A 27994-nucleotide genomic window follows, 5' to 3' on the forward strand; every position below is an offset into this window, starting at 1 on the left:
AGTATATGTAGATGGATAAACAACAATGTCCTACTGTATAGCACAGTGAACTATATTCAATACCCTATGATAAACCATCTGGAAAAGAATATTTTTTTAAAATGCATATATATGTATAACTGAATCACTGTGCTGCACGGCAGAAATTAACACAACATCGTGGAAGTCCAGTGTGCTATCCATTGTACAACGGAGCAGCCCTAACACAGCATTGCAAATCAACTGTATTTCAATTTTAAAAATTAACAATAACAACAACAACAACAAAAACTCAAGTCATGTCAGACTAATCTTGTTCCTTCTCAGGATTACAAGAATTGTAATTCAGGGAAATGCTAGAGATGGAGAGCATCTGAAGTCCCATAAGCCACCTACAAGATTTATTATGTTATCTTTGTGGACAAAATAAGAGAAATACAGGTGGATGATTAAGGAGGTAGATTAGACACTGGTTCAATAATCATATCCAAAATGGGTAGGATGACCCATATCCAAAATGGGTCAATGAGAAAGAAGGTGCCCAGGGCTCACTCTCTCTCTCTCTCAATCCTGGGGTAAGTCAATATGTTCATCAATGACTCCCATGAAATACAGGAAAAATGTTCAAAGGTGGGGAGTGGGTAGGGAAAAAGAAACAGATGACTGTATCAAACAACAACAACAAAAAAAAACAGTTCAAGAGGTTGGAACTATAATAAGCTAAATCTACTAAGATAACAACATAATGTGGACACACATGAGGTCCTGCAGTTGAGTCTTAAATGCATGTAACTGGGTTCAGGAGAGAGGGGACATATGTATACCTATGACTGATTCACACTGATGTATGGCAGAAACCAACACAATATTGTAAAGCAATTGTCCTCCAATTAAAAGTAAATAAATTTTTAATAAATAAAAAGCATGTAACTGCACAGATGATTGGCTCAATCACAGTAAAAGTGAAAAAAAAAAAAAATGGTTTAGTTGAACTCAAAATGAGCCAACAGTGTTCTATGGCTGGAAAAAAAAGAAAAGAAAAGCTACTATAAATTAGAAGACTTAATAGAGAATAAAAATGGTGTTAGCCCCTCTAGTCTGGTCAGTTCAAACTTGGGGTTTACATTCAATGTGGACACTTTTAAAAAATTTTATTTACTTTTAATTGAAAGATAATTGCTTTACTATATTGGTTTGATTTCTGCCATACATCAACATGAATTAGCCATGGGTGTACATATGTCCCCTCCCTCTTGAGTCTCCCTCCTGCCTCCCACCCTTTCCCACCCCTCTAGGTTGTTACAGAACCTCAGTGTGAGCCTGATTTCCACTGGCTCTATTTTACATATGGTAGTGTACATGCGTCCATGCCACCCTCTCCATTCATCTTATCCTCTCCTTCCTCCTCCGCTCTTGTCCCTAAGTCTGTTCTTTATGTCTGCATCTCCACTGCTGCCTTGCAAATAGGTTCATCAGTGCCATCTTTCTAGATCCCATATATATGCATGAGTGTATGGTATTTGCTTTTCTTTTTCTGACTTACTTCACTGTATAACAGGCTCTAGAGTTATCCACCTCTTTAGAACTGACTCAAATGTGTTCCTTTTTATGACTGAGCAATATTCCATGTATATATGTAAGTGTGGACACTTTTTGTTTAAAGGAATACTCAGACAAACATGGAGCACAAACCAAGAAAACCAGTCTAAATGTGAGGTCTCAAAAATCCCTTCAAATGAAAAAAATCTAAAACCATGAGGCTGGAGAAGGATGAGTAATTGATTTCAAATGTGTGAAAGGCTATCAGGGTAAGAATAAAAACAAACAAATAAAAAAAGGTTTAGTCTTGTTCTGTAAAACCCTAGGGTAGAACCAAATAAATTCAGTCATTATTAGGAACTCCAGTTTGAGCTCACAGCCACCCAGGAGTACAGGCCACAATGCCCCAAGAGACAGCATGTTACAGCAGGTATGTATACAAGCAGCAGGCCTGCCAGAAGTCTGTGAAATGAGCAGATTCCACAGACCAAAATGGGTGAATACTCCTCAGCAGTTAGGCAAAGGATCTGAATGGACATTTTTCTGAGGAAGATATACAGATGGCCAACAGATATATGGAAAGATGTTCAACACCATTAATCACAGAGAAATCAAAATCACAATGAGCTATCACCTCACACCTGTTAGAAGAGTTGTTATCAAAAAGATAAGAAGTGCTGGAAAGGATGTGGAGAAAAAGGAACCCTTGTGCCCTATTGATGGGAATGTAAATTGGTATAGCCATTATGAAAAACTATACGGAGGTTTCTCAAAAAATTAAAAGCAGAATTACCGTATGATCCAGGAATTCCACTTCTAGGTATTTATCCAAAGAAAACTAAGCTCTAACTTGAAAAGATATATGCACGCCCATGTTCACTGCAGCATTATTTACAATAGCCAAGATAGACACTTAAGTGTTCAATGATGAATTAATGGTTAAAGAAGTTGTAGTATATATACAATGGTATACTATTTAGCTATAAAAAGAGAATGAAATCTTGCCAATTGAGACAACATGGATGGACCTAGAAGGCATTATGAAATAAGTCAGACAGAGAAAGACAAATATCATACAATCTTACTTATAGCGGAATCTAAAACAAACAAAAACCAAGCTCACAGGTACAAAGAACAGACCAGTGGCTGTCAGAGGTAGGGGGCATGCAAAACAGGTTAGAGAGGTCAAAAGAGACACACTTTCAGTTACAGAATAAGTCACGCAGAGGTATAATTGTTAACAATATAGTTAATAATACTGTACTGCAAATTTGAAAGTTGCTTAGAGAATAGATCTTAAAAGTTCTCATTGCAAGAAACAAATTTTTTTAACTATGTATGGTAACAGATGTTAAGTAGACTTTTCACGGTGATCATTTCACAATATATAAAAATATAGAATCATGTTGTAGACATGAAACTCATATGACATTAAATGTCAATTATACCTCAATAAAAATTTTTAGAAAATAAAAAGTAATACACGTTTGTATTTATATAGCACTTTTCTTTTAAAGTGTTCCAGAGTCCAGGTGCTCCTTAGTTCGCCCCAAAACCAATACACTCAATGGGAAACAGAAGGCCCCCTCTGAATCACATTTGACCAAGAAGGAAAATGACCCCAGGAGAGGCCCCACCCACTATAGTACAGAGTACATGGCAGGGCTTGGAAATCAGGTAATGTCTGCTGATTTCCCCACCCAGAGTTCTTTTCCCTAAATTGTTCCCAGGAAATAAAGACAATATCATTTGTTTATAAAGAATCCCTTAGCTTCTGCTTCTATGTCTCTTACCTGCAATCATTAAAAATTTCTCCATCGGCCCCAAATGCAATATCTAGGGGTGGTTCTAAAGTCTGCATTGCAAAGGCAATGCAACATATCTCCTGGATGAAGTTACTGAGGAGGCAAAAGTCAACTTCAGGAGGGAATGAAATCTTGGGATTGACATTCATGGCTCGGATCACATCCTAAAAAACAAAAAGATGGCATCATCTTGTTACCAACCTGCGAAAGATACACTGACAACCCCTAAGGACGTTATGACTGGTGGGAGGTGGGAAAAGGGCACAGGAGTGAAAATAAGGTAAACTAGAAAAGAAATGTGTGTGCTGAAAGGAGGAAGACTCCCTAACAGAGGAGGAGGAAAGATGACAGAGAACAAATGACATACTAAAGGCCAAGGAAGTCTTCCCAAAAAACTAAAGTAAAGACTCTTAATAGCTTTTATTTATTATTTCCTACTATTTTTCTATTCTGGGCAAGTTATATGATTGCCAGCACAAAACTCTGCCTTGTTCATAATCTATAATAATACCAATTATAATCACTCAGGCTCAGTCACTTAGTCGTGTCTGACTCTTTGAGACCCATGGACTGTAGCCTGCCATGGGATTTTTTCAGGCAAGAATACTGGAGTGGGTTCCCATTTCCTTCTCCAGGGGAACTTCCTAACCCAGGGACAGAACCCACAACTCCTGCATTGGCAGGCAGAGTTGCCACTGAGCCACATGGGAAGCCCAACAATTATAATCTTGCTCTTATTGAGAGTTTTTTTTTTTTTTTTTGCTAAGAAAATTACCTGCTTCCTTTCATTTAATCCTCTCACAAACTCTGTGGGGTCATGACCATTGTTGCTCCCACTTAAGGATTAGAAAATCTAAGTACAGAAAGTGAAAGTGAAGTCGCTCAGTCATGTCCGACTCTGCAACACCATGGACTGTAGCCTAACAGGCTCCTCCGTCCGTGGGATTTTCTAGACAAGAATACTGGAGTGGGTTGCCATTTCCTTCTCCAGGAGGTCTTCCCAACCCAGGGATTGAACCCGGGTCTCCTGCATTGTAGGCAGACGCTTTACCATCTGAGCCACCAGGGAAGTCTAAGTACAGAAAAGTTAAGTAAATGTGCAAGGTCACACAGCTAGTAAGTGGCAGAGCCAGGATGCAAATCCATAACTATCTTTCCCAAAATCATTGCTCTTAAGCACTATGATATCCTGTCTTCCAACCTTAAGGACCTGTCTGAAGAATAGAACTACAAAGCTAAATATAGTTTCCCCATAAAATGTCTAAGAAAGAAATAGCCAATAATGACTGGTTCTATAGAGTACATTGGATGCTGCTCACTCCTGCTCTTCCATTATGTTCGTAGAAGTGAGAGAGTCAATCCCTAAGCAGGTTGATACGAAGTCTGGGGCTCCCGAGGAGGAGCAAGGGGTCCAAGGCTCTCAAGGAGGAGAAAAGGACAAACATTTTTTTCTACATTGCTTTGTCTTAGTCAATATAACAATGTATCTTGCTCAAGGATATGTTTCTCCTTAACAAGAACCTTCTTACTAATCTTGTTATCTTAAAACTTGTATAATGTGGGAGTGGGTCTGGTTCAGTTCAGTTCAGTCCAGTCGCTCAGTCATGTCAGACTCCTTGCAACCCCATGGACTGCAGCATGCCAGGCCTCCCTGTCCATCACCAACTCCTGGAGCTTGCTCAAACTCCTGTCCATTGAAGTCGGTGATGCCATCCAACCATCTCATCCTCTGTAGTCCCCTTCTCCTTCTGCCCTCAATCTTTCCCAGCATCAGGGTCTTTTCAAGTGAGTCAGTTTTTCTTATCAGGTGGCCAAAGTATTGGAGTTTCGGCTTTAGAATTAGTCCTTCCAAAGAATATTCAGGACTGATCTGCTTTAGGATGGACTGGTTGGATCTCTTTGCAGTCCAAAGGACTCTCAAGAGTCTTCTCCAACACCACAGTTCAAAAGCATCAATTCTTCAGTACTCAGCTTCCTTTATAGTTCAACTCTCACATCCACCTGACAACTGGAAAAACCAATTTAAGATGCATGTTGTGGGAGTGGGTCTGATAAAAGTATATAAGGCCTCGCTAAGACTAGCGAGGAGGGCACTCTTCATCCCCCTTCTGATGTCTATGTCAGAAGCTTTCTCTGTCTGTTTTCATACTTTAATAAAACTCTGCTGCACAAAAGTTCTTGAGTGATCAAGCCTGGTCCCTGGTCCCAAAGTTAAATCTTCTTCAGAGATCACAAATCCGACATCGTTCACCATAAGCTATCAGAAGTGATAGTAAGCACTGGGTGGATTTCTCAGTTATTAGCATTCAATGCAGCAGCTGTGGCAAACCAGTCCCAATAAAAGACCCAACACTTACATTAACACTGCTTTGGGAATCATATAGATCAAGATGACAGATGATATAATCCGAGACAGCATCCTCAAAGTCATTTGACCCTGCGCAAGATGGTGTCAGTGATTTCCTCACGCGGATCTTGAAGTGTCTGAATGCCATTTTGGCCACATGGAACGCCTCCTGCACATAAAATACAGCCAATGTATTTGGTGGGAGGAGAGGAGTAAAGAGGTCCAAAGCAAGGAACAAAGAAAGAATACCCAAAAAAATTCAGCATCATATTGGACTTCTAAAACTAAACCCAGCAGTCAAAACTATTTTTAATCTGGGAGAAAATACACAACTAAATTTTGGAAAGTGCGTAAATACATGTTCTATCCATCATCTATTAGATTACCTATATTCACTAATTTCGAGATAGTTGATCATTGTTCTGATAACCCTGATTTCAAGAATCAGGACAAGGCAGACATTCAAGGAAATAAAATCACCTGTGGTTACATAAATACTTGAAGGATGCCAGTTGATGCTTTGTCCCCACAGCATGATCATATTACTGGTCCAGAAATAAGAGAAAATTATCAATCTAGTGGTGATGTCATACATAGACACATATCAAGCATCTGGCATGTTTCCTGGCATATATTAATTCAAAAAATATTTATTTAATATCTGTTATGTAGCAGGCATAGGAAAACCTCAATTATGCATGAAAGATATGGCCTCTACAATTACAGAACTATAACAAATCAGTATGTGATTCTTAACTCTATAACCCAGGGGTTGGCAAACTTTTTTCTGTAAGAAGCCAGATGGTAAGCATTTTAGGCTTTGTGGGTCCAACTGTTTTTGTCACTATTTTTTTTGAACAATCCTTTAAAATGTAAGAGTATTCTTGTATGATAGCTCCTGGGTGGTACTTCTCTTAGAATTACAGGCCTGAACCAGCTATGACCCAGGGGTCATAGTTTGCTGACTCCTAATATATAATAAACATAGGATAAAATTCAAAATATTCTGATAATTCTTCTCTTACACCAATATTTTGTTTTGTTTAATATTTAATTGTTCTCATAACAAGCTCTTAGTATCTCAATATGGTACCCATAGAACTGAAGATTATATATAAGCACTCATTAATTTTCCATATTCAAATAGCTGTTATATTAGCAATTTCAGTAACTGCGCTTCATTAAATTAAAAAAAGAGTTAAAATATTCAGAGCTTTCTGATTTTTCTAAGAATGGAAGATAACCAATCAGATGTTTGTTTTTGTTGTTTAGTCGCCAAGTTGTGTCCAACTCTTTTGCGACCCCATGGGCTGTAGCACCCCTTCTCCCCGGCCGCCCAGCCCCAGGTTCCTCTGTCCATGGGATTTCCCAGGCAAGAATACTGGAGGGGGTTGGCAATTCCTTCTCCAGGGGCTCCTCCCTACCCAGAGATCAAACCTGCATTGGAAGGCGGGCTCTTGACCACTGAACCACCAGGGAAGCCCATAAGAAAAGGTCACTTAGTGTGAAAAATAATTCATCGCAAATATTTGTAATAGGTGGATGGAAGCAGAGCAAGAAGGAAGGAGAGAAAAGAAAGAACAGGAGAAGAGAGGAAAGAGGAAGGGAGGGAGGGAGGAAGCGGAAGCCCACCCCGCTTCAGCGACCTCAGGCCCTACGGTCTTCTGGAGCGTCCTGTTGCGGTTACCCAGGCTTCCCGCCCGCTCTGCCCGGGAACCGCGGAAGCGCAGCGACCCACGGCGGGGCCCACGCACCACGGTCGCGATGTAGATGATCCGCTGCACCGTCTCGGCCTTGTCGATACAGCGCCGCAGCAGGCACTGCGCATCCAGGCGGCCCTGGGAGTAGGCATCGCTGAACCGGGACAGCAGGGCGGCTTTGCGCGCCACGCTGGACAGTCTGGCGCGATTCGGGGACGGGGTCCTGGCCTTGGCGGAGGCGGGGCTGGCGGATCTGCTTCGGCTGCGGCTGCGGCTGTGACTTCGGCTGTGGCTGCGGCTCTGGCTGTGGCTGCGGCTGTGGCTGTGACTGCGGCTGCAAGGGGCCGGGCTGGGAGACCGGCTCCTGGCGGACCTGTCGGTGAACCAGAATCAGGCAGGCAAGAGCTCCGAGTCCCTCCTCCCTTTTGTTCCTACACTCCAGCTGCTTCTCTCCCCAGAAACCAGAAGCCACCGGAGGCAGAGGCAAGGAGAGCAGCTCCCTGTGAGAGGCACTGTGTCTCCACAAAGGAAAAACAGTACTCTATACTTGCCTGATGCATGAGAATTTATAACTCACTTTCCCTCACTCAGCACATCAGCCTACCCTTCAAACAGCCAGGGAAGGTCAGCAGTGATTGCTGGCCATTTTACAGATGAGGAGGTTGAGGCTCATAAATGCTACCAGGGCTGTCCTAGAGTAACACAGCTAGCAAGAGCCAGGGTTAAAGAAGTCAGATTTCTTACCCTGACCTCCGGCGACTGACACGTCACTGAGCTTTCTGGTATAAAATAAGATAAACAGATTGAACAGTGAGAAAGAAAATGTGTTCTCCTTCTATAACAGTGAAACCATTTGCAGTCATGTCTCCTCTCCAGACCCTCCATTTTCACCTACATAATTTGTGCCCTATTTTAGGATGGTGGTGGGGGTTGGAAGAATATGGGGAGGTACCTGGTGAATCGAAAGCATTGTGTCAGTGAAAGGTATTATATATTGCTACCAAGTACATAACAAATGATCAGAAAAGCTAACCCTAAGGGAAAGTTTTGTAGAAGGAACTATGGGGCAAAAGGTGGGGCCAAAAGTATTGCAAGGCAGCCTCTCTGAAGGTGGAAGGTGGAGGTGGGCGGAGCCCTCATTTATCCTGTTTGCCAATTTCCACAGTGCAACAAGCATTCTCACCACAGGCAACTTGAAACTATTCATGTGATGTCCCTGAACCTGGAGCTAGGTAGAAATGCACAGAACCGGTCCCCAGGAGCTAGTCCAAGCTGGCACCTGCACCACACTGATGGAGCGATTCCCCAGAATGAAAGATTAAAGTGACATATAGGGAAATGGAGAGCTGGGGTAGGCGTGGCTTTGATGTTAACCTGAATCTGGGCACACTGGGGCTGGCAGGGAAGAGGGAAGTGTGAGCACAAGAAAAGGCAGAGAAACATCCTGCTTTGACCTCACTTAACACTGAATGACCTGTCTTAACATCTTGTCCATCAGTAGAAGGCAATTTCACGTCCCCTTACCTACATACCCCACCTGACAAAATGAGATGTAAAAATGAAATGCCTGGCAGTAACGTGACACTGGGTCATCTCTGGAGAGAGGACGCCTAGGTCTCAGAGAACAGGACCCTCCTGTCATGAACAGTGTTTCAACACAGGTATCAAGTGTTTCAACACGAGTACTGCCTTTTGCATTATAGGCACTCAAATCTCGTTTCAAGCCACAAACTCTTTTGCACATCTCAGTTCCATTCTGTAAGCTTCGGTGTCAGTCTGAAATTAATTAGTGCCCAAGTATTGTAAATCCAGGAGGTATTTTCTCTCTGGAAGGGAGCAGTTAGAGAAACCAGCCTTCTACAGTTCAAAATTTTCCATATTGTTGGGGTTTGGGTTCAGAATATCATTTTACTTTTGTTTTTTTCCTTTACTGAGCCGGGCTTTGATCACTAACTTGGCAAAAAGGGGCTGAAATGAAAAGATCTGTGAGAGTTTGTCAGACCTTCCTTGGAGTACAGATTTTTCAGCAGACAGAACAGCTATCTCGTCCTTCAGGGTTCGGAGCTGTTTCTCGTAATCGCACACGGCTTCTGCATTCCGCTTGTCTGCGCTCCGCTTGTCCAGGTCAGAGACACGCTGCTCCGAGCCCCGCAGCTCCATTCTCCTACGCTCGGAGACCCGCTTCTCTGATCTCCTACGATCTGAGTTTCTGTGGCGGGATTCTTCCTGGGCTTGAAGAGATTTAAGCCTGAACAGAAACAAAGGTTTGAAAGAGAGAGGTAGAGATGGAGGAAAGGTGATAAACTGCAATTGGCATACTTAAGGAAGCTACTCTATTTAGTGTGGCATTATTGCCTTGGAAAACTCATGGAAATAGGAACAAGAACAAATTAACAGAATTGCCAGGGTCAGGGAACTGCACCGTGTCTGCAGCTTGCATGGGAAAGCTCCTGAAGAAAAAATAGGTGTGCAAATCTTCTAGCCAAAGCTGTGGGCAGAGTCATGAAATCCTTGCAGAGGCAATGCAGAGTCACCCTATTCTATACTGGATGGCTTCACTGCACAAAACTCTGGAAGAAGTGACCTCCAAAACCTACTCCAGAAGCTGGTCAAGACGTGATCACTGGTGCTTCAGAATGTGGGAGGCGGGGCGGGGGGGGGAGCTTCACTGGAAATTAAATAACATCCGCAACACTAAGCAGATGTGTGGACCTATAAAAATAATGTACTACGGAAAGGAGCAAAGCTTTAGAAATAAAATGGGCATCCTCAGTACACACAAAGAGGTGTGACCATCCTACCAGGGAGAAAAAGTCATAAGGAGAGAACACGGTGTGATGAAAATGACCATGGTGTGAGAAGAAAAGGGAAGGGGTAAGATTAAGAAGGATACAGAGGAGCTGAAAATGCAGTAGCAGAATTAAACGCTGCCCTAGAAACCGTGAAGAACAGAGTAGGTGCTATAAGAATTGCTGAGTAATAGGATATAAAGAATTTGAGAAGCTTTATCAGCTAGAAAAATAAGAGATTGAAATGATGATGAGAGGGGAGTTAGAAGTGGAAGGCAGAGCAGTGCTGCAAGTTAAAATTTATGGGTGTTCCTAAAGAAATCAGAACAATTGGAACATGTATGAAGACATAGAAATGTGTATATATGTACCTTACTACTACTGCTCTTTTGGGGGGGAAATCAAAGTTAAGATTTAAAAAGGTATAACCTTAAAGGATCAGTATTTATTTTCCCCTTCTAGAAATTTATCTTTAGAGACTAACAATCTGAAATTTAAACTAAGATTTGCCACAAAAATTATTTCTAATGTTGAAAATTGGCATCAAAGTAAATATTTAATATTAGGGAAATACTCAAATGAGGAAATATGATGGATCTATTTAAAACTAAGCTCTGCTTTATTTTTTCTTGGTAATAGAGAAAAATATTAAATGAAAAAATGGGGTCTACACTGTATACTTATATTTGTTGTCTTTATTTTTAATGAACTAATTGGAAGAAATATCCAGTGGTGACAGTGAACTGGCTCTGGAATTATGAGAGGTTTTTGGTTCCTTTCTACTATGTTTTGAAGATTTTCTATAGTAGATCGGCAAATAGATGGGGAAACAATGGAAAACAGTGACAGACTTTATTTTCCTGGGCTCCAAAATCACTGCAGATGGTGATTGCAGCCATGAAATTAAAAGACCACTGCTCCTTGGAAGAAAAGCTATGACCAACCTAGACAGCATATTAAAAAGCAGAGACACTGCCAACAAAGGTCCATCTAGTCAAAGCTACGGTTTTTCCAGTAGCTATGTATGGATGTGAGAGTTGGATTATAAAGAAAGCTGAGCACCAAAGAATTGATGCTTTTGAACTGTGGTGTTGGAGAAGACTCTTGAGAGTCCCTTGGACTGCAAGGAGATCCAACCAGTCCATCCTAAAGGAGATCAGTCCTGGGTGTTCATTGGAAGGACTGATGCTGAAGCTGAAACTCCAATACTTTGGCCACCTGATGTGAAGAACTGACTCATTTGAAAAGACCCTGATGCTGGGAAAGATTGAAGGTGGGAAGAAAAGGGGACAACAGAGGATGAGATGGTTGTATGGCATCACTGACTCAATGGACATGAGTTTGAGCAAGCTCTAGGAGTTGGTGATGGACAGGGAAGCCTGGCGTGCTTCAGACCATGAGGTCACAAAGAGTCAGACATGACTGAGAGACTGAACTGAACTGAACTGACTGCTTCTGTAATAAGAAAAGTATATAAAATATTAATAAAAATATTTCTGCCTCTCCTCTTTGTGGACAGATTCTTTTGTATTGTCGTGGAGCACCAAAAAAGCTAATTCAAAGATTAATTAGCAGCCTGCAATAATCCTGTCATTTTTTTTTTCTTACTGCTTTTTTAGCTGATTTATTTCCTCCTCTGCAGCCAAAAGGGATATGGCAGATCTGTTCTTGGGTTCTTCAAGAGTCTTTTCAGTCTCAGCCATACTGTAAGAGAAATCAGTAACTAAAGACAGACTTTCCAAAACTGGCAGACTTTTTAAATTAAGGCATAGTTTCTCTGGGGAACTTTTGCCATATGCTATAAATTCAACATAAACAAGAACAAGTTATAAGACATCTGCATTCAATCAGATGATATTACAAATATTATGGCACACTGGTATGCAAAAACAAGGTAGCATCTTTCCTCAATGTCAAACACAAAGAAATTTCAGTGCTACTACCCCTACAAGACTACATAATAATTACCGATATTAGAATGTAAAGTACAAAGAAACTTGTTCAATCTCTTCATCTCACCCTCCTAATTCATCTTCTCTAATTACACCAAATCCCCAGGTTGCTTCTCTCAATAAAATCTCCATTTTTCTGTAATATATTAATACCTATTCTTATTACTTTGCACTGTAGCATTGTATTTGACTTAATTTTCCTGGACTTACTAAATATAAAAAAATTATTTGCCGACCTATAAAGAAAGTCTTTCACAATTACACTCACCTACCAAGTATCTCATGTGTTCCTGCCTCTGACTTCCACCACTAATTGAGCACAATTTTCTTGCATTTTCAACCTAGTTTGGTCATTGTTAGTTTCAAAGACTCCTCTCATTGTAGGCAAATCATAATAAATCATACTGTTCCTTTAGGTCTAAATTAAAGGAAATGAGAATGCGATGGATGCCACTGGACAAGGACCAATGGTTCTCAGTGAAGCTATCCTCATACAGTGAAGGTTTCCGGACATCTCTGACCCTACATCCCTGGAACACCCTGTCTCTTTCATCACAGTAGTTCTGAGAACAAGAGATTGCAACTGCTATCCAAACTTACACCAGTCTTCCCCCTTACACTCGGACAGAAGAATGGAAGGTCAAACTCTGGCCTCCCCTATACAGTGAGGCAGACTGAGAAATAATGGGCTAGCTAGATTCCTATCAAGTCCCCACTGGTCCCAGGCAATGAGGAAATTGAAGAAGTGGTGTGAGTTTCCCCCAAATCCCATCTTATATCCTTCTCCTCCAACAAATGCCCACTCATCCATGAATACGTCTCCAAAGGCCAGGTCTAACTCAGGCAAAGTTTGTCTCCCCTTCTGAGCTCCTCCCACAGTTGTTCACATCTATAATCTCATTACAAACAAACAGTGAACTATTGAAAGGCAAAGAGTCTATTTTATTGATCTCTTTACCCGTAGCATGTTAAACAGTGCCTGTCATACAGTAGATTAAAAAAAAAAAAAATGAATGAGTGAAACAATGAAATGCCTAAAGTCTAAACTAAAACCAAAGTAGCAATAACTTCATAATAGGGATGTTGGCAGTTAAAAGGAAATTACTATGATTTAATTTAAATGTGAATATGTTATAGATTTTTTAAAGTGTATATGGGAAAATGAACACTTTTACCAAGAGAAAATTGTGGAATATTAAAAGAAGAAAATAGACCAAGAAAGGGAGAAGAGTAGGAACAGTGATCATTTTTCGTTTGCTTTGTTTTGCTTTTTGTCTCAAGACAAGGCATAGGAGAGAGGGTGGGGGAGGGAGGACTAGAGCGCAGGGTTGGCAGGTGCAAACTGCTGTATAGAGAACCAATAAACAGCGAGCTCCTACTGTGCATCACAGGGACTTAGAGTCAATGTTCTGTGATTAACCAAAACGGAAGAGAGTGTGTTAACGAATGTGTGTGTATATACGTATAACTGAATCACACTGCCATACAGCAGGAACTAACACGACACTGTAGATCAAGTATACTTCATTTAAAAAAAAAAAGACCCGGCCCACGTGTGTGAGCTAACATGCATACGAACAAAGGGGGCAAGAGGGCTAATTTGGCCCCCTTGGATGATATACAGAAAGAAGAAAGGGGGTACATTTCATGTGACAAGCATTGTTTTAAACAGGCTAACATATTTATTTTTCGTTATAGATTTATTCATTCATTGAGCAAATTATTGAGAACTTATTATGTGCCAGCACGATGCTGGGTGCTGAATATACAAGTGTCAGAATAGTGATACAGGACGGTAACCCTCTGGAGCATTTAAGTCACATTTAAGCTGAGACCTGGAAGACAAGAAAAAGCTAGTCTTGCAAAGAACCAGCAGAAGACTTCTGCTTTTCTGAAAGGACACAGGCAAGGCCTGCAAGGTGAGGAAGCAGAGGGAAGCCTGGGTGAGGGGAGCCTGGCGTGAGATGAGGACGGAGCGAGAGGGAGGGTCAGATCACACAGGGCTGGGAGAGCTCTGAGAAGGAATTTAGAATTTTTTTTCTAAGTACAAAAAGGGGTGACTAAGAGGCTTTAAGCTGGATGTGGGGGAGTTACTTGCTATAATAAAAATATATCTCTATTTCCTGTGTGGAAAATGGATGGTAGCAGAGCAAGAACAGACCCAGGGCAGCCAGGTGGAAGGCAAGTGTTAGAGGCGAGCGTCTGTGGAGTGACTGAGAGCAGCAGAGGCAGTATAGAAAGGAGCGTGTGCAGGAGATGTTTAGGGGGCAGATTCCACTGGGTCCTCTAGTAGACTGGACATGGGAAGTGAGAACACGCGAGGCTTCTAACCAGAGTCCCAGCACAAAATCTAGTGGTCTTCCCTTGTCTAGAGCTCATCAAACCTGGGCAGACCTGTCCCCTTTCTACTGGAACTGGCTCCTCTGGAACTGGGTCACACCCAAACTGGACTCCACAAGGTTAGACCTGGGAACCTCCTTGGATGGGCCCTTCATGCCACAGTAGAGAGCATCCTGGATTGAGAGACAGGGAAGCGGAGCAGTGGAAGAGAGAGCTGGCTACCATAGAACAGCCTCCATCATTTCTGATGCCTTGAGAAATAGAATGTGAACCTCAAATGGGTTAAACCAAAACAAAAGTAGGAAATTTAGGGGAAAAAACAAGCACTTTACTGTGTGCAACTTTCAAATGGGGATGGGCGTGTACACACAGATAAAGTATAAGTACAAATGATAAAGTAAACAGGGCAGAAGGCATATGAAAGGGTACATGGGTGTTTTTAGTGCTATTCTTGCAAATTTTCTGTATTTGACATTATTTCCAGATAAACATTTAAAAAAAAAAGTCACACAGTCATAGCTTTTGGTCCATGATACCTCTTATGGGTAACTTCACAGCTATGGTGACAAGAGAGGGAGGTAGGAATTCCTGGCTCCTATGGGTGCTGCCTGAAGTCAAGAACCAGAAAGGTCACAAAGATTTGCCTCATAACCAAAGGCAGCAGCAGAGGCCATCAAATGCCCCAGGAAGCCTAGCCAACAAGCCACAACTCAGCCTCCAACTCTAGTGCCCAGGCAGAACCAAGGCAGCGAGAAGCCAGAGGGAAGTACAAGACCCAGAGCCCCTCTCCTCCAGCACCAGGAGAGTACAAACGCATCCCTCCAGCCCTAGACAGCCGTCTAAGGAAGGAAGAGGACAGTGAGACCCCTTGAAATGGCAAACATAGCCCCTAACAGAAGTCCGAACTTGGCATTAACTGAAGATTTACACAAAAAGAACTACGATAAACCAGAAAAGAAGTGGCAGGGTTAAGGCTCCTCCTTACCCCTCTCCAAATCAGTTGGCATTAGTTGAACTAAGTCATAGAAATTCAGAGGAATTTATGCATTGTGCACATTACATTTGTAAATTTTGACTGCTGCAGCTATAAAACTGCTGACAATGGTTCCAATTGGAAAAATAAGTGTGTGGGGAGGTACCTCTGTGTGTGTGTGTGTGTGTGTGTGTGTGTGTGTGAAAGGAAAAATATCTAGAGTAAAATATGCAAAAAATGCTAATAGGCATAAACTAATAGGTGATTTTCACCTTTGTACTCTTATTATATGTATCTTGAGAAGGAAATGTGTATAACTTTTATAATTGGGAAAAACTAAATCAATTGATCAATAGAGATGTTTTCTTTAGAAGGAAATCTCAGCAGAGAACAAGCCAGAAGGCCACACGGTATTCCATCACAAGCCCTGTGTAGTGTGTTAGTCGCTCAGTCGTGTCCGACTCTTTGCAACCCCACGAACTGTAGCCCGCCAGGCTCCTCTGTCCATGGGATTCTCCAGGCAAGAATACTGGAGTGGACTGCCATTCCCTTCTCCAGAGTATCTTCCAGACCCAGGGATCGAACCCAGGTCTTCTGCATTGTAGGCAGATTCTTTATTCTTTTCATAAGCCCTAACTAGTGACAAAAGAATCCTTTGCTGCCCTCTGCAGGTCAGCCATGTAGCAATGCTGCGGTAAGAGAAATATCTTTTGATGGATTTTTGTTAGATAAGTTGAAAGCAGTTGCATCACATTTGTCTATCTCCCTCAAGTACAAACCCAGAGTTTGCAATTTTCATTGCAGTGATTCCTTGAGCTTGCTACCTTGGCTTTGCATATAGCATACATCTGAGGTCTGTTGTTGCCTGACATTACTTAACTTTTTCAAATTACACTTTTGTATCTCAAAATTATTCCAAAATCTTGAATGCTTCTTAGTCAGGCATACATAGACTGTAACTGACAGATGCAGACTGCTTCATTTTACTTTTTCTCTCTTTCTCTTATTTTTTCTCTTTACCTGATCTTTCACTCTTTTCCTGTCTGCATCTTTTCTTATGTTCCTTCCCAAAGGTAGATTTGCATGTTACAGTCTTTCTTTTTTATACGTATGAACTGATAGTGGGCCTATGAAGGAGGAGGAACCTCAGGAATGGAGCCAAGGGAGCCAGAGTCTTAGGGGTCATAATATAGAAATCCCATCACCGAATTCAAAGACACTCCCAACTCATACACACACATCATGTTACGTATTTGCAAATATCTACATTTTACATGAGCCACTATTTTCCTTTTAAACTTAAATGTTAAGAATAAGCAATTCTTTTTGAAAGAAGATAACTTGCATTCCTCTTACTCGTCTTGAACCTGGTTGAGTTGATTACGAGTTGCACTCAAATCGGCATCTAATTGTTGTATGTCCCGAATACCAGGCTCTTTATGTCTGTCTTTATCGAATGTATCCTGGAATGATACACAAAACAGAGTCTGAAAACATGAAGCCACATGGACAGCAAAAACATTATGCTAGACAAAAGAAATCAAGCCAAAGGGCACTTAATGTATTGTTTCATTTTCATGAAGTTTCCGTGCAAGCATAATTAACCTAGAATGATAAAATTCCAGAGTGATTGCCCTAAGGGTGGAGGGAGGGAACTGGGAAGTGGCACAAGGGAATGAGCTGAAGGAATGGAAATGTTTTGTATCTCAATAGGGATGTGAGTTACAAGGATATATCCATTTGTCAAAATTCATCAACCTATGGTTTTCACTGCAGGTAAGTGACACCTCAGATTTTTTAAAAAGACACCGAAGTATCATTCTACATCTTTATACCCAGAATAACATCTACAGGGGGTAAAAATCTAAGAGACATTTTTTCCCCATGTAAAAACTTTCTTTAATGAAAACTGACATCTACAGAGCACTTCCTACATGTAAGTTTTTTCCCATGCTTATCACATTTGACTCTCACAATGACCCTATTAGGTAAGCAAAAGCATTGTTCCCATTTAGCAGCTGAGGAAACTGAGACCTAATAGGTTGGACAATCTACCTAGGACCTTAGAAGGTGGACAAGGATTCTGTCACGTGATCTCTAAGCAGGAATCCTCCAGCCACTACCTCATAAGGCCCTCTTGCTTAGAACACAGCTCTGGTGCTTTTAGAACGCAGCCTGGCCTTAGAACAGGTCTTAGGTCAAGCCTGATCTAAGTGGTTCATCTTTTCAAAGAAATTTATATAAATCCGAAAAACATTGAAAATCAAGGTCACCAACGTCCTGCTTATCCAGACACAGTGATACCCGAGCCTTACCAGCGCTCCCCAACCTGTTTGGCTCCAGCGGCCAGTTTCATAGAAGACAATTTTCCCATGAACCCAGGGGTGGGGGATGGTTTCAGGATGATTCAAGTGCATTACATTTATCATGCACTTTATTTCTATTATTATTACATCGATTCCACCTCAGATCATCAGGCATTAGATCCTGGAGGTTGGGGGCCCCTGCCTTGAGCCTCTCTTTTCAGCCTGGTCCTCAACGGTTGAAACACTACCACGGCTGTGTGGAAACCACTGATACATCAACACAAATGATGACACTCCTGATCAGTCTACCAGCATTGAGTTTTCTTATCTGAGAAGTTTCCAGTTAGGTAATTCATTTTATTTTACTCTTTCAGAATACTGCGCTGCCCCCCTTTTAAGGATCCCTTTCTCTTATGACTCACCTCCCCTCCCCTCCCCATGGTACCCTGTCAGGGTGACTAACTTGTCATTTAAAAGTTACTATTTAATGCCTAGAGTGGGTGCATCAATGTCCCAAATACAGACCATCACCAGGCCCTTTTCATAGCTGAGGAAGCAGAGGCTCCTTGAGTTGATTGAAGCCATGCCACCAGGAAGCAGGCAAGGCTGATATTTTACTACTGATCTGTCTTAAGAGAAAACTTAATCCATTATGCCACATACTATGATAAATAGAAACTCACCTTTCCAACCCATGTCTCAGCTCCCTAACTAGAACCAAGCCCCTCACTAGGTAAAAAGCCTTATCTTATGTATGTTTGAGTTCCCAGAGCCTGATGAGGTGCTGAACACCGAGGACGACCCTTTAGTATCCCCACCTGTAGAGAAGGGACCTTGCTGTCCACAGGTTTCCCCAGGGAAGCAGCTGTGAAGGAGGCCTCCAGCCAAGGCAAAAGGCGCGATTTGATTGTTTCCACGCCATCATAGTGTCCTCCTGGAAGAGTCCACAGACAAGGTGAGCTAGAGAAAGCCAACCACACCCACCCAGGCAGAGAGCAAAGGGGAGGGAAAAGAAAAAGAGGGTGAAGAGGGGAGAGCCGGAGGGAGATGCATGGGCCATTCTCACCTTCTTGGGCTGCTACGGTGAGGATCCCAAAGAGTTGTCCCTGCACTTTGGCAACTTGCTCAATGAGTTCGAGGCAGTGATTGAGATTTTGATCACATGAGTTCTCCTGCAAAGCCAGAATGGCAGACATCAGTGCAATTTCATCCTTCTGGGATCCACTGCACGGTGGACACACATGTCACTTTATGGACACACATGTCACTTTACACAAGGACCAGCTGGCTCTGGTATGCTCCCAGGGCAGAGACTGCTGTGTGCTCACAAAACACACTTGCCTCTCCTCCTGGACATCCAGCTAGACAGCCTCCCCCAGGCTCCCTAGCAACTGATATGGCCATGCAACCCCGTTCTGGTCTGAGATGGGAAGTGATGAGTGAGGGTCCTGAATGATTGTCTTCTTTCTCTCTCTCTCTCCATCTACCAACCAAATGCAGAAGACCTAACAGAGGACCCCAGGAGCATAAGGGATGGTGAAGCCACAAGATTTAGAAGGCTATTAACTGAACACTTGAACCGTTACATCATTGAGAAAGTTTTGTGCGTGTTTGTGGGCATTAAGCCGTTGAAATGTGGGGGTTTTTTATAGCAATAACCCTGCCTCCCTACTCAATGTGCGGTGCCCAGATACTCAGCCATGTCCAACTCTTCGCAACTCCTTGGACTGTGGCCCACCAGTCCTCTGTCCACGGGATCCTCTCAACAAGAACACTGGAATGGGTTGCCATTTCCTCCTCCAGGGGATCTTCCAGACCCAGGCATCAAATCAAGACTCTTTGGTCTCCTACATTGACAGGCAGATTCTTTACCACCAGCGACACCTGGGAAGTCTTACTCAATGGAACCCTGCAAACACTTCTTTCATAAATAGACATTTTGTAACAAAAGATAAATCACTGCCTCCTAATTTACCCACATTATTGGTTCTTATCCTCTACCTAAGTTCAACATGTGCACAAAGGGCTCTATCTGTCAACAATAAGAAGGTATTGCTGGCTGGAGGATACAATGGAGAAGAAGACCAAAGAGATGGCCTAGGCTTCATGGTGATGCAGACCAGCTGGGGAGACAGGAAAGTAGACAGTTACCCTGCAATGGAACAAAGTCTTACTGTAGGGATGAGCACAAGGTCTATTTAAGAGCCATTGTCTGAGAAAGTCAGGGAAGGCTTCCAACAAGCAAAATCTAGGAGAGAAGAAGTTGGACTCGGGGAAAGTCTGCCCCCAGAACAGAAGCGAGAAGGTAGACCTTTCAACTCTTCCGCTGCTTTTGTTGTCTCCTTGGTGAGCTTTCACCAAAGCCTCGCTAGCCAAGCCTCTAATTGATTCTGACTCCTGAAGGAAAGAATGCAACTGCAAGGAACAAATCATGTGGGTGTAAAAATGCATAGATCTTCATGTCACCTCAAGCCATCATAAGGCAGGGGTGCCTTCTGGGTACTACGAATCCCAAGATAAGAAGTGGGAGATAGAAACTAGAATGAAGAGGAAAGGTTTAGATGACCTCCAGGCAAAAGTTTACAAGTGAAATGCAGACCTATGTCAACAGGGAAGTGGTTCAGACAGGCAGTAAGCTCTTGAGGACAGAGGCTGTGCCTGTCCGGGTCACTGTGGCATTTCTAGCCCTTCATCCTATTGTCTCTATGTATTCGAACTCAATATGTATTGCGTGGATGAATGAAAATGAGACGATTCACTTACTTTGGCTTTATTACATACCTGCTAAGTGCCAGGCACTGTCCATGCTTTATGTAGGTAAGCTCAGAAAACCCCCACCATAGGTGCTCTAGGAGATTAGGAGGACTGTTGTCATCATCGCCATTTTCAGATGAGAGAACTGAGACCCAGAGAGGTTAAGTAATATGCCCAAGGGTACTCAGCTAGTGTGATGTCAGAGCCGAGACCTGCTTCCAGAGTTCATGCTCTTGACTACCAAACTATACTGACTTTTGGATCATGATTAGTGCCAGAAGGAGGAGGGGGAGGATTGGATTATGTGACAAAAAGTGAGTTAGGAGGGCAGTCAGGGAGGCCTCTCTGAGGAGGAGTCACTGGAACTAAGTCTCGGATTCAGAGTACCAGAGAAAGAGCAGGCCAGGCTGTGGGAACAACAAGGGCAAAAGCCCAGTGGCAGGAAGGAATCTGGCAACCTTGAACCAGAAGTAGGTGCATGTGGCAGAGGACAGGTGGTCAGAGAGGTCGGCAGGGGAGATTCTGCGGGCGCCCTGCAGGCAGGGGAAGCAGTCAGGATGGGAGGGACTCATTGTAACTGAGAGGGAGATGCTGGCTTACTTTCCACACCTGGTTAGCGGTACCCGGGACTAGCTCTATTGTAACACTTATAAGGAGAAACAGACACAATTGAAATATCTCATTCTTCTATCCCCTTCTCCTAAAAAGTCTATGAGCTGTTTTGATTTGATGTTGACTATAAGTTTTCTTTTTTAAAAACTTTGTCTTTCTCATCAATCACCACTAGTATCCATGGCAGATCAAAGGGCCCCAAATATCTGATGAATGAGTGAGTGAGTGAGTGACTATCATAATATGGGCATGATCAGGACCTACGGGACCCAGAGCCTGATCAGCTCCCTCCATTCCTTTCTTGTAGAACCAGCAACTCCTTGCCCTTGCTATTTCATTCCTGCAGTTACCACAGTGAACTTCAATTCCCCAGTTACAGCCTTTTGCCCTCTGACTGGATCATGCCATGTGCTAAGTGGACAGAGAATAGGCTTGGGAGTCAAGCAGACCTGAGTATCTCAGCTCTGCTACCTGCCACTGTTCTGTGTAATTCTGCACAGGTTACTTAGCCTCTATGAGCCCATTTCCCAACCAGGAAAATGAAGATTATGGCTCGCAGGGTGTTAAGAGAATTAAATCAAAATAATGCACATTCTGCACCTTCAAGACAAAAGATGTAGCATCTGTAAGATGCTGCACAGACCTGAGGGGAGCAACGGACTGAGTAATAGGGCAGACCCCAGTTCAGATGAGGTTCTCCATTTATTAGCTTATTCCCTTAGAGAAGGCATTTGAAAAATGCTCTTCCATTCACTGGAATGTAGAAGGTGGATGATCTCACCAGCTAGCATAGGAGCAGAGCTGAGAAAGGTATATAGTAATAAGGATTATTGTAGTATTATTACTATAGGTTTCTGTGCCTTGAGCAGTGCCTGGCACAAAGTAGGGGTCCAATGTTTATCAAATGAGTTTGCACACACCACTAACATAAGAGACTATACCATGTCAGACTGTTTCTGATCCCAAGACGTGTCACAACACATTGCCCATTTCTAATACAAAGCATTGCAGAAGACACTCAACTTTCCATAGTCACAGTACTCTACCAAACAATTACTCCCCACAAGAAAAACAGAGCAAAGACATGAACTAATCATGTGCTTGCATGCGTGCTCAGTCACTTCAGTCGTGTCCGACTCTGCAACCCTATAGACTACAGCCCGCCAGGCTCCTCTGTCCATGGGATTCTTTAGGCAAGAACACTGGAGTGGGTTGCCAAGCCCTCCTCCAAGGGATCTTCCCAACCCAGGGATCAAACTCTAGTCTCTTTCATCTCCTGCCTTAGCAAGTAGATTCTTTACCACTAGTGCCATCTGGGAAGCCCATGAACCAATTGTCCTGCCTCCTAATTCCAAATCTCATTCATTCATAAACCCTTGAATCCCTTTAATTTCTAAGCCTTGGGCTGGCAGCTCAGGGAACAAAACTACATTAAAAAATAAAAAGTTGCCTGCTGTCAATGAGTTCACCAGCTGGGGAAGCAGGATAGAGAGTAGGAAACACACAGGGGATAAATAATTCCCTTAGAACTTACTAAGTGCTCTAAGAAGATAGTGAGCTGCAGAAGAGTAGAATATACTCTAGTACGGGGTGATGGGTGGGAGGTTAAGACACTTTCAGCGGAGGAAGAACAAGTATTATTATCAAGGCAAGAAGCAGCAAGGCATATTGTACAGGAGAGGAGAACACAGGGTCCAGAGACCAAGTAATAAAGGACTTTATTTATCACATGAAGGGCTCTGGGCTCTATCCAATCACTGAAAAGTTTAATGGGGCATGTGGAGAGTTTGTTTTGATTTCACAAAAATGACTCTGGCGGGAGCAGACCAGATAATTGAATTAGAGAGTGCATCTGGGAAGGAGGTAAGCAGTTACAACGATCTAGCTAAGAGAATCTGAGAGCTGTGGAGGCGACAAAACTCCTTCCCAGCTCTGGAATCACATCTGTGTTGGCCAAGGTCCCACTGATCTTAGCGTTACCTGAGGAGGAAGTCAGGTGGTTTGGGAAGAGGTGACTGTGTGGATCACAATAAACTGTGGAAAATTCTGAAAGAGATGGGAATACCAGACCACCTGACCTGCCTCTTGAGAAACCTGTATGCAGGTCAGGAAGCAACAGTTAGAACTGGACATGGAACAACAGACTGGCTCCAAATAGGAAAAGGAGAATGTCAAGGCTGTATTTTGTCACCCTGCTTATTTAACTTATATGCAGAGTACATCATGAGAAACGCTGGGCTGGAAGAAGCAGAAGCTGGAATCAAGATTGCCGGGAGAAATATCAATAACCTCAGATATGCAGGTGACACCACCCTTATGGCAGTGAAGAGGAACTAAAAAGCCTCTTGATGAAAGTGAAAGAGGAGAGTGAAAAAGTTGGCTTAAAGCTTAACATTCAGAAAACTAAGATCATGGCATCTGGTCCCATCACTTCATGGCAAATAGATGGGGAGACAGTGGAAACAGTGGCAGACTTTATTTTTTGGGGCTCCAAAATCACTGCAGATGGTGACTGCAGCCATGAAATTAAGAGATGTTTACTCCTTGGAAGGAAAGTGATGACCAACCTAAATAGCATATTAAAAAGCAGAGACATTACTTTGCCAACAAAGGTCCGTCTGGTCAAGGGTATGGTTTTTCCAGTGGTCATGTATTGATGTGAGAGTTGGACTGTGAAGAAAGCTGAGTGCCAAAAAATTGATGCTTTTAAACTGTGGTGTTGGAGAAGACTCTTGAGAGTCCCTTGGACTGCAAGGAGATCCAACCAGTCCATCCTAAAGGAGATAAGTTCTGGGTGTTCATTGGAAGGACTGATGCTGAAGTTGAAACTCCCAATACTTTGGCCACCTCATGAGAAGAGTTGACTCATTGGAAAAGACCCTGATGCTGGGAGGGATTGGGGGCAGGAGGAGAGGGGGACGACAGAGGATGAGATGGCTGGATGGCATCGCTGGCTCGATAGGCATGAGTTTGAGTAAACTCCGGGAGTTGGTGATGGACAGGGAGGCCTGGCATGCTGTGACTCATGGGGTCGCAAAGAGTCGGACACGACTGAGGGACTGAACTGAACTGAACTGAAGAGGTATGAGAGGGAGAATGCTCTTTCCAGATGGAAAAGGAGTTTCGGCTTCCTTGGTGGCTCAGATGGTCAAGAAACTGCCTGCAATGCAGGAGACCCAGGTTCAATCCTCAGGTCAGGAAGATCTACTGGGGAAGGGAATGGCTACCCACTCCAGTATTCTTGCCTGGAGAATTCCATGGACAGAGGAGTCTGGCGTGCTGCAGTCCATGAGGTTGCAAAGAGTTGGACATGACTTAGTGACTGAACAACAACAACAATAGCTCCTTCTAAAAAAAATTAATGAAAGAGAAAACAGTTACATCATAATTACTAATAAGAATTATTTATGAAAACTTTACTTCACTTATATAAGTATAAGGGGGTATATGGTGTTGGGGGTATGGTGTTGGAGAAGACTTGAGAGTCCTTGGACTGCAAGGAGATCAAACCAGTCCATCCTAAAGGAAATCAACCCTGAATGTTCATTGGAAGGACTGATGCTGAAGCTGAAGCTCCAGTACTTTAGCCACCTGACTCGAAGAGCCAACTCATTAGAAAAGACTCTGATGCTGGGAAATATTGAAGGCAGAGGAGAAGGGGATGACAGAGAATGAGATAGCTGGGTGGCATCACTGAGTCAACGGACAAGAGTTTAAGCAAGTTCGGGAGATGGTGGAGGATAGGGAAGCCTGGCGTGCTGCAGTCCATGGGGATGCAAAGAGTCAGACACGAATGAACAACTGAACAACAAAGTGGGTATGTGTTCTACGTTGTGAAATAAAATGCATTAACTTTGTGGGTAAGTGTTAACAATACTATCCCAGAGAATAGGGCTTTGGCTATGTTGAAAATCACTGATTTGGGCAATGAGGGGCCCCAAAACAATCCCATAAAGAGTTGTATAAAAATTGGATTAGAGTGAGGCATGGAGAAAGGTAGGAAATCAATAGGAATATGCCATGTTGCTGGTGTGGCACTTAAACGAGGAAACTTCAAATTTATTCTAGTGGCTTCATGAAGATAGGAAAGCTAGAAGTAACAGACAGGAGTGTCATATTCCAGAATATAACCACCAGCACTACTAACATTTTTTTTGGCAAAGTGTTTTTTTGAAGGAACAAAAACCCTTGTGTGACGGAGATGGGCTACTAGCCTCCTTTTGTAAGCATGATGGCTGCAAAAATACTGTGAGTTGTGAGGGAAAGAATTCTCTTCACAGCAAGCAGCTGCTCTGTCAGCATGTCTCCTCCCTAACTCTCCTGCAGCGGTAGGCATTATTGCTACAAATTTCACGTGAGATCTGCCTTAACCATACGCCAGAAGTTGGTTTCCCCACATATGTAAGAAATGATTGGAGTCTGAATAAGAGCAACTGCAGCTAAAGGGGAAAGTGGGAGATATTTGAGACCTTTAAAAGGTGGACTCCTCAGGGCTTGATGAACCCATTTACAAGGTGTGATGGACAGACAGGAGACCAGGTTTCTGACTTGGGCCACAGGGGAGATTGTGATGCTGTTGTCTAACCAGAGGCCACAAGTAGAGAAGCAACAAGACAGGAGGGAGGGCAACTCATCCTGTTTGGTTCATGTTGACTCAGAGGATCTGGCCATCCACATGAAGCTGTCTGGAATTCAGGTGGCCAGCCATTCGGGTCGGGAGCTCTGGAGAAAGGCCCAGGCTGGAAATAAATCTTGGAGTCACCAACATCTGGGAAGTAGCTAAAGCCACAAAATTGGATGAAAGTGTTAGTCATGTCCAACTCTTTGCAACCCCATGGACTATAGCCCACCAGGCTCCTCATCCATAAAATTCTCCAGGCAAGAATACTGCTGGAGTGAGTTGCCATTCCCTTCTCCAGGAAATCTTCCTGACCCAGGGATCAAATCCAGGACTCCTGCATTGCAGGTAGATTCTTTACTATCTGAGCTACAGGAGAAGTCCAATAAAATTGGATAAGATTTGTCAATTGCTACAGAGAAATCAAGGAGATAAGGACTATGGGGGAAAAAAAGAGAGAGAGAGATTAGACTTAACCTGACCATCAGCAGAATGTTTTGGGGAAAGGATTCTTGATATTGTTCCAAATCATTCCAGGTTGAGGAACAAATGGGAGTTAAAGAAGCAAAGACAGTGAGGACAGATTAGTCTTTCGAGAAGTTTCGCAGTGTGGGGAAGGAGAGCAACAGAACAGAGGCTTTGTTCCCACCCCTTTGGTGTTATCACTCTCTAGCCCAGACCAAACCTCCTGACCAGCTGATTTTAAGTGTTGCCTTATTTCCAAGGTTCTTCATAACGTGCTTCTCCATGACTTCTGCTGCCTCACTTCCTCCAGCAGCTCTCTCCACTCCCACACAAGCCTATTTCGCTAGTGTACGTGTACCATGGGCACCACATCAACAATCTTTTGATCCCTTTCAATTCCTATACTTCTGAGCAGCCTTGACCTTATTAACATTTCTCCTCATGAGACCCCAGTCATCGCAGCCTGTGTTGAAATGGCTCTCTCATCATACTATTCTATTCTTAACTTGAATCACCTGCACAATATTAGAAAGAAAATTTTCACCCCAGTTCAGCTCAGTTCAGTCGCTCAGTCATGTCCGACTCTTTGCGACCCCATGAACCACAGCACCGCCAGGCCTCTCTGTCCATCACCAACTCCCAGAGTCTACCCAAACCCATGTCCATTGAGTCGATGATGCCATCCAACCATCTCATTCTCCACAAATGTTAATAATAAAATGTATCACTAAATATTTTTAATCAACTTGCAAATTTCAATTTGAAAAGCTTTGCAAATTTCAATTGAAAAGCTATTCAAATCTATCAATTTTAGTACAAAATATAGTTATTTCCACTTTGAGAAACTTTACTTTCATATACACAAAATATGCTTCATCTATATTAGATAAGAAACTGTGCAAAAGGATTTATCACAGTATCCTTTAAAATATGCAAGTTACAATCACTTAATAATGATTTACCTGATATTTTTATTTTTTAAAAGTCTTATTTTAAAAAAAGTCATTTTACATAGAACAAGAATGCCATTTCCAAACATGCCAATTAGCGAATATGTACAGGAGCAAGGAAAAGAGATGATCAGTAGGAAGGATGTGAAGTCTAGTCAGGGGTGGCATTTCTCAGGTCTTTGCGGCTGACCCTGGAAATTCACATATGGAAAGCAAAACCCTAATTTCTACCTTCCTTCCCCGTTCCAATCTCCCCACTGCCACTGCTGACCAGGCTATGTATTTTTAGAAGGTGGGTGGGGGAAGGATGGCAGGAAACAGACATTGCAAGTCAGTGGAATGTCCTTCCCTCCTTCTGTAGGAGATATGAGAATGGACTTGACAAGCAAAAGAGCTAGGTTCAAATCCAAGTTCTAAAGTGGAGTGGCCTTGAGCAAGCAAGCTGCCCTCCTGGGATTTGGTTTTCTCATCTGTAAAATACAGAAAATAAAGCCTATCTCATAGGTTCTTATAAAGCTTAAAGGCAATAATGCATGAAGAGTGCTTTAAAGGCCTTCAAGAACTCTTTAAACACTTGTTATAAGGGATTAAGAAGTATAAACTACTATGAATAAAATAGACGTACTGCAATAAACAGCGGGTACATGCATCTGTTTCGATTTTGGTTTTCTCAGGGTATATGCCCAGTAGTGGGATTGTTGGGTGATATGGTAGTTCTATTCCTAGTTTTTTAAGGAATCTCCATGGTGGACAAACCAATTTACATTCCCACCAACAGTGCCAGATGGGTATAGAGATGGGAGAGGGGACATATGATTACCTGTGACTGACTCATGATGACGTATGGCAGAAACCAACACTATAT

General features: G+C 42.7%; 1 protein-coding gene and 1 non-coding gene across 2 annotated transcripts in view; both read right to left on the reverse strand.

Moving 5' to 3' along the window:
• Positions 1 to 27994, reverse strand: part of SPATA18 (spermatogenesis associated 18) — a 50184-nt gene that overhangs the window by 13687 nt on the left and 8503 nt on the right. The window contains exons 2-9 of the mRNA XM_043906789.1: positions 18797 to 18902; positions 18549 to 18664; positions 16781 to 16887; positions 11768 to 11863; positions 9373 to 9618; positions 7425 to 7743; positions 5681 to 5839; positions 3312 to 3487 (exon numbers count right to left, since the gene is read on the reverse strand). Coding sequence (XP_043762724.1) covers positions 3312 to 3487; positions 5681 to 5839; positions 7425 to 7743; positions 9373 to 9618; positions 11768 to 11863; positions 16781 to 16887; positions 18549 to 18664; positions 18797 to 18902 — 1325 coding nt within the window. The remainder of the gene's footprint in view (positions 1 to 3311; positions 3488 to 5680; positions 5840 to 7424; positions 7744 to 9372; positions 9619 to 11767; positions 11864 to 16780; positions 16888 to 18548; positions 18665 to 18796; positions 18903 to 27994) is intronic.
• Positions 4321 to 4392, reverse strand: TRNAC-ACA. Its single transcript has one exon. It is a non-coding gene; the product is annotated as a tRNA-Cys (tRNA).

The sequence above is a fragment of the Cervus elaphus genome, chromosome 6 (genome assembly GCF_910594005.1).
Source record: "Cervus elaphus chromosome 6, mCerEla1.1, whole genome shotgun sequence".
Classification (NCBI taxonomy): domain Eukaryota; kingdom Metazoa; phylum Chordata; class Mammalia; order Artiodactyla; family Cervidae; genus Cervus; species Cervus elaphus.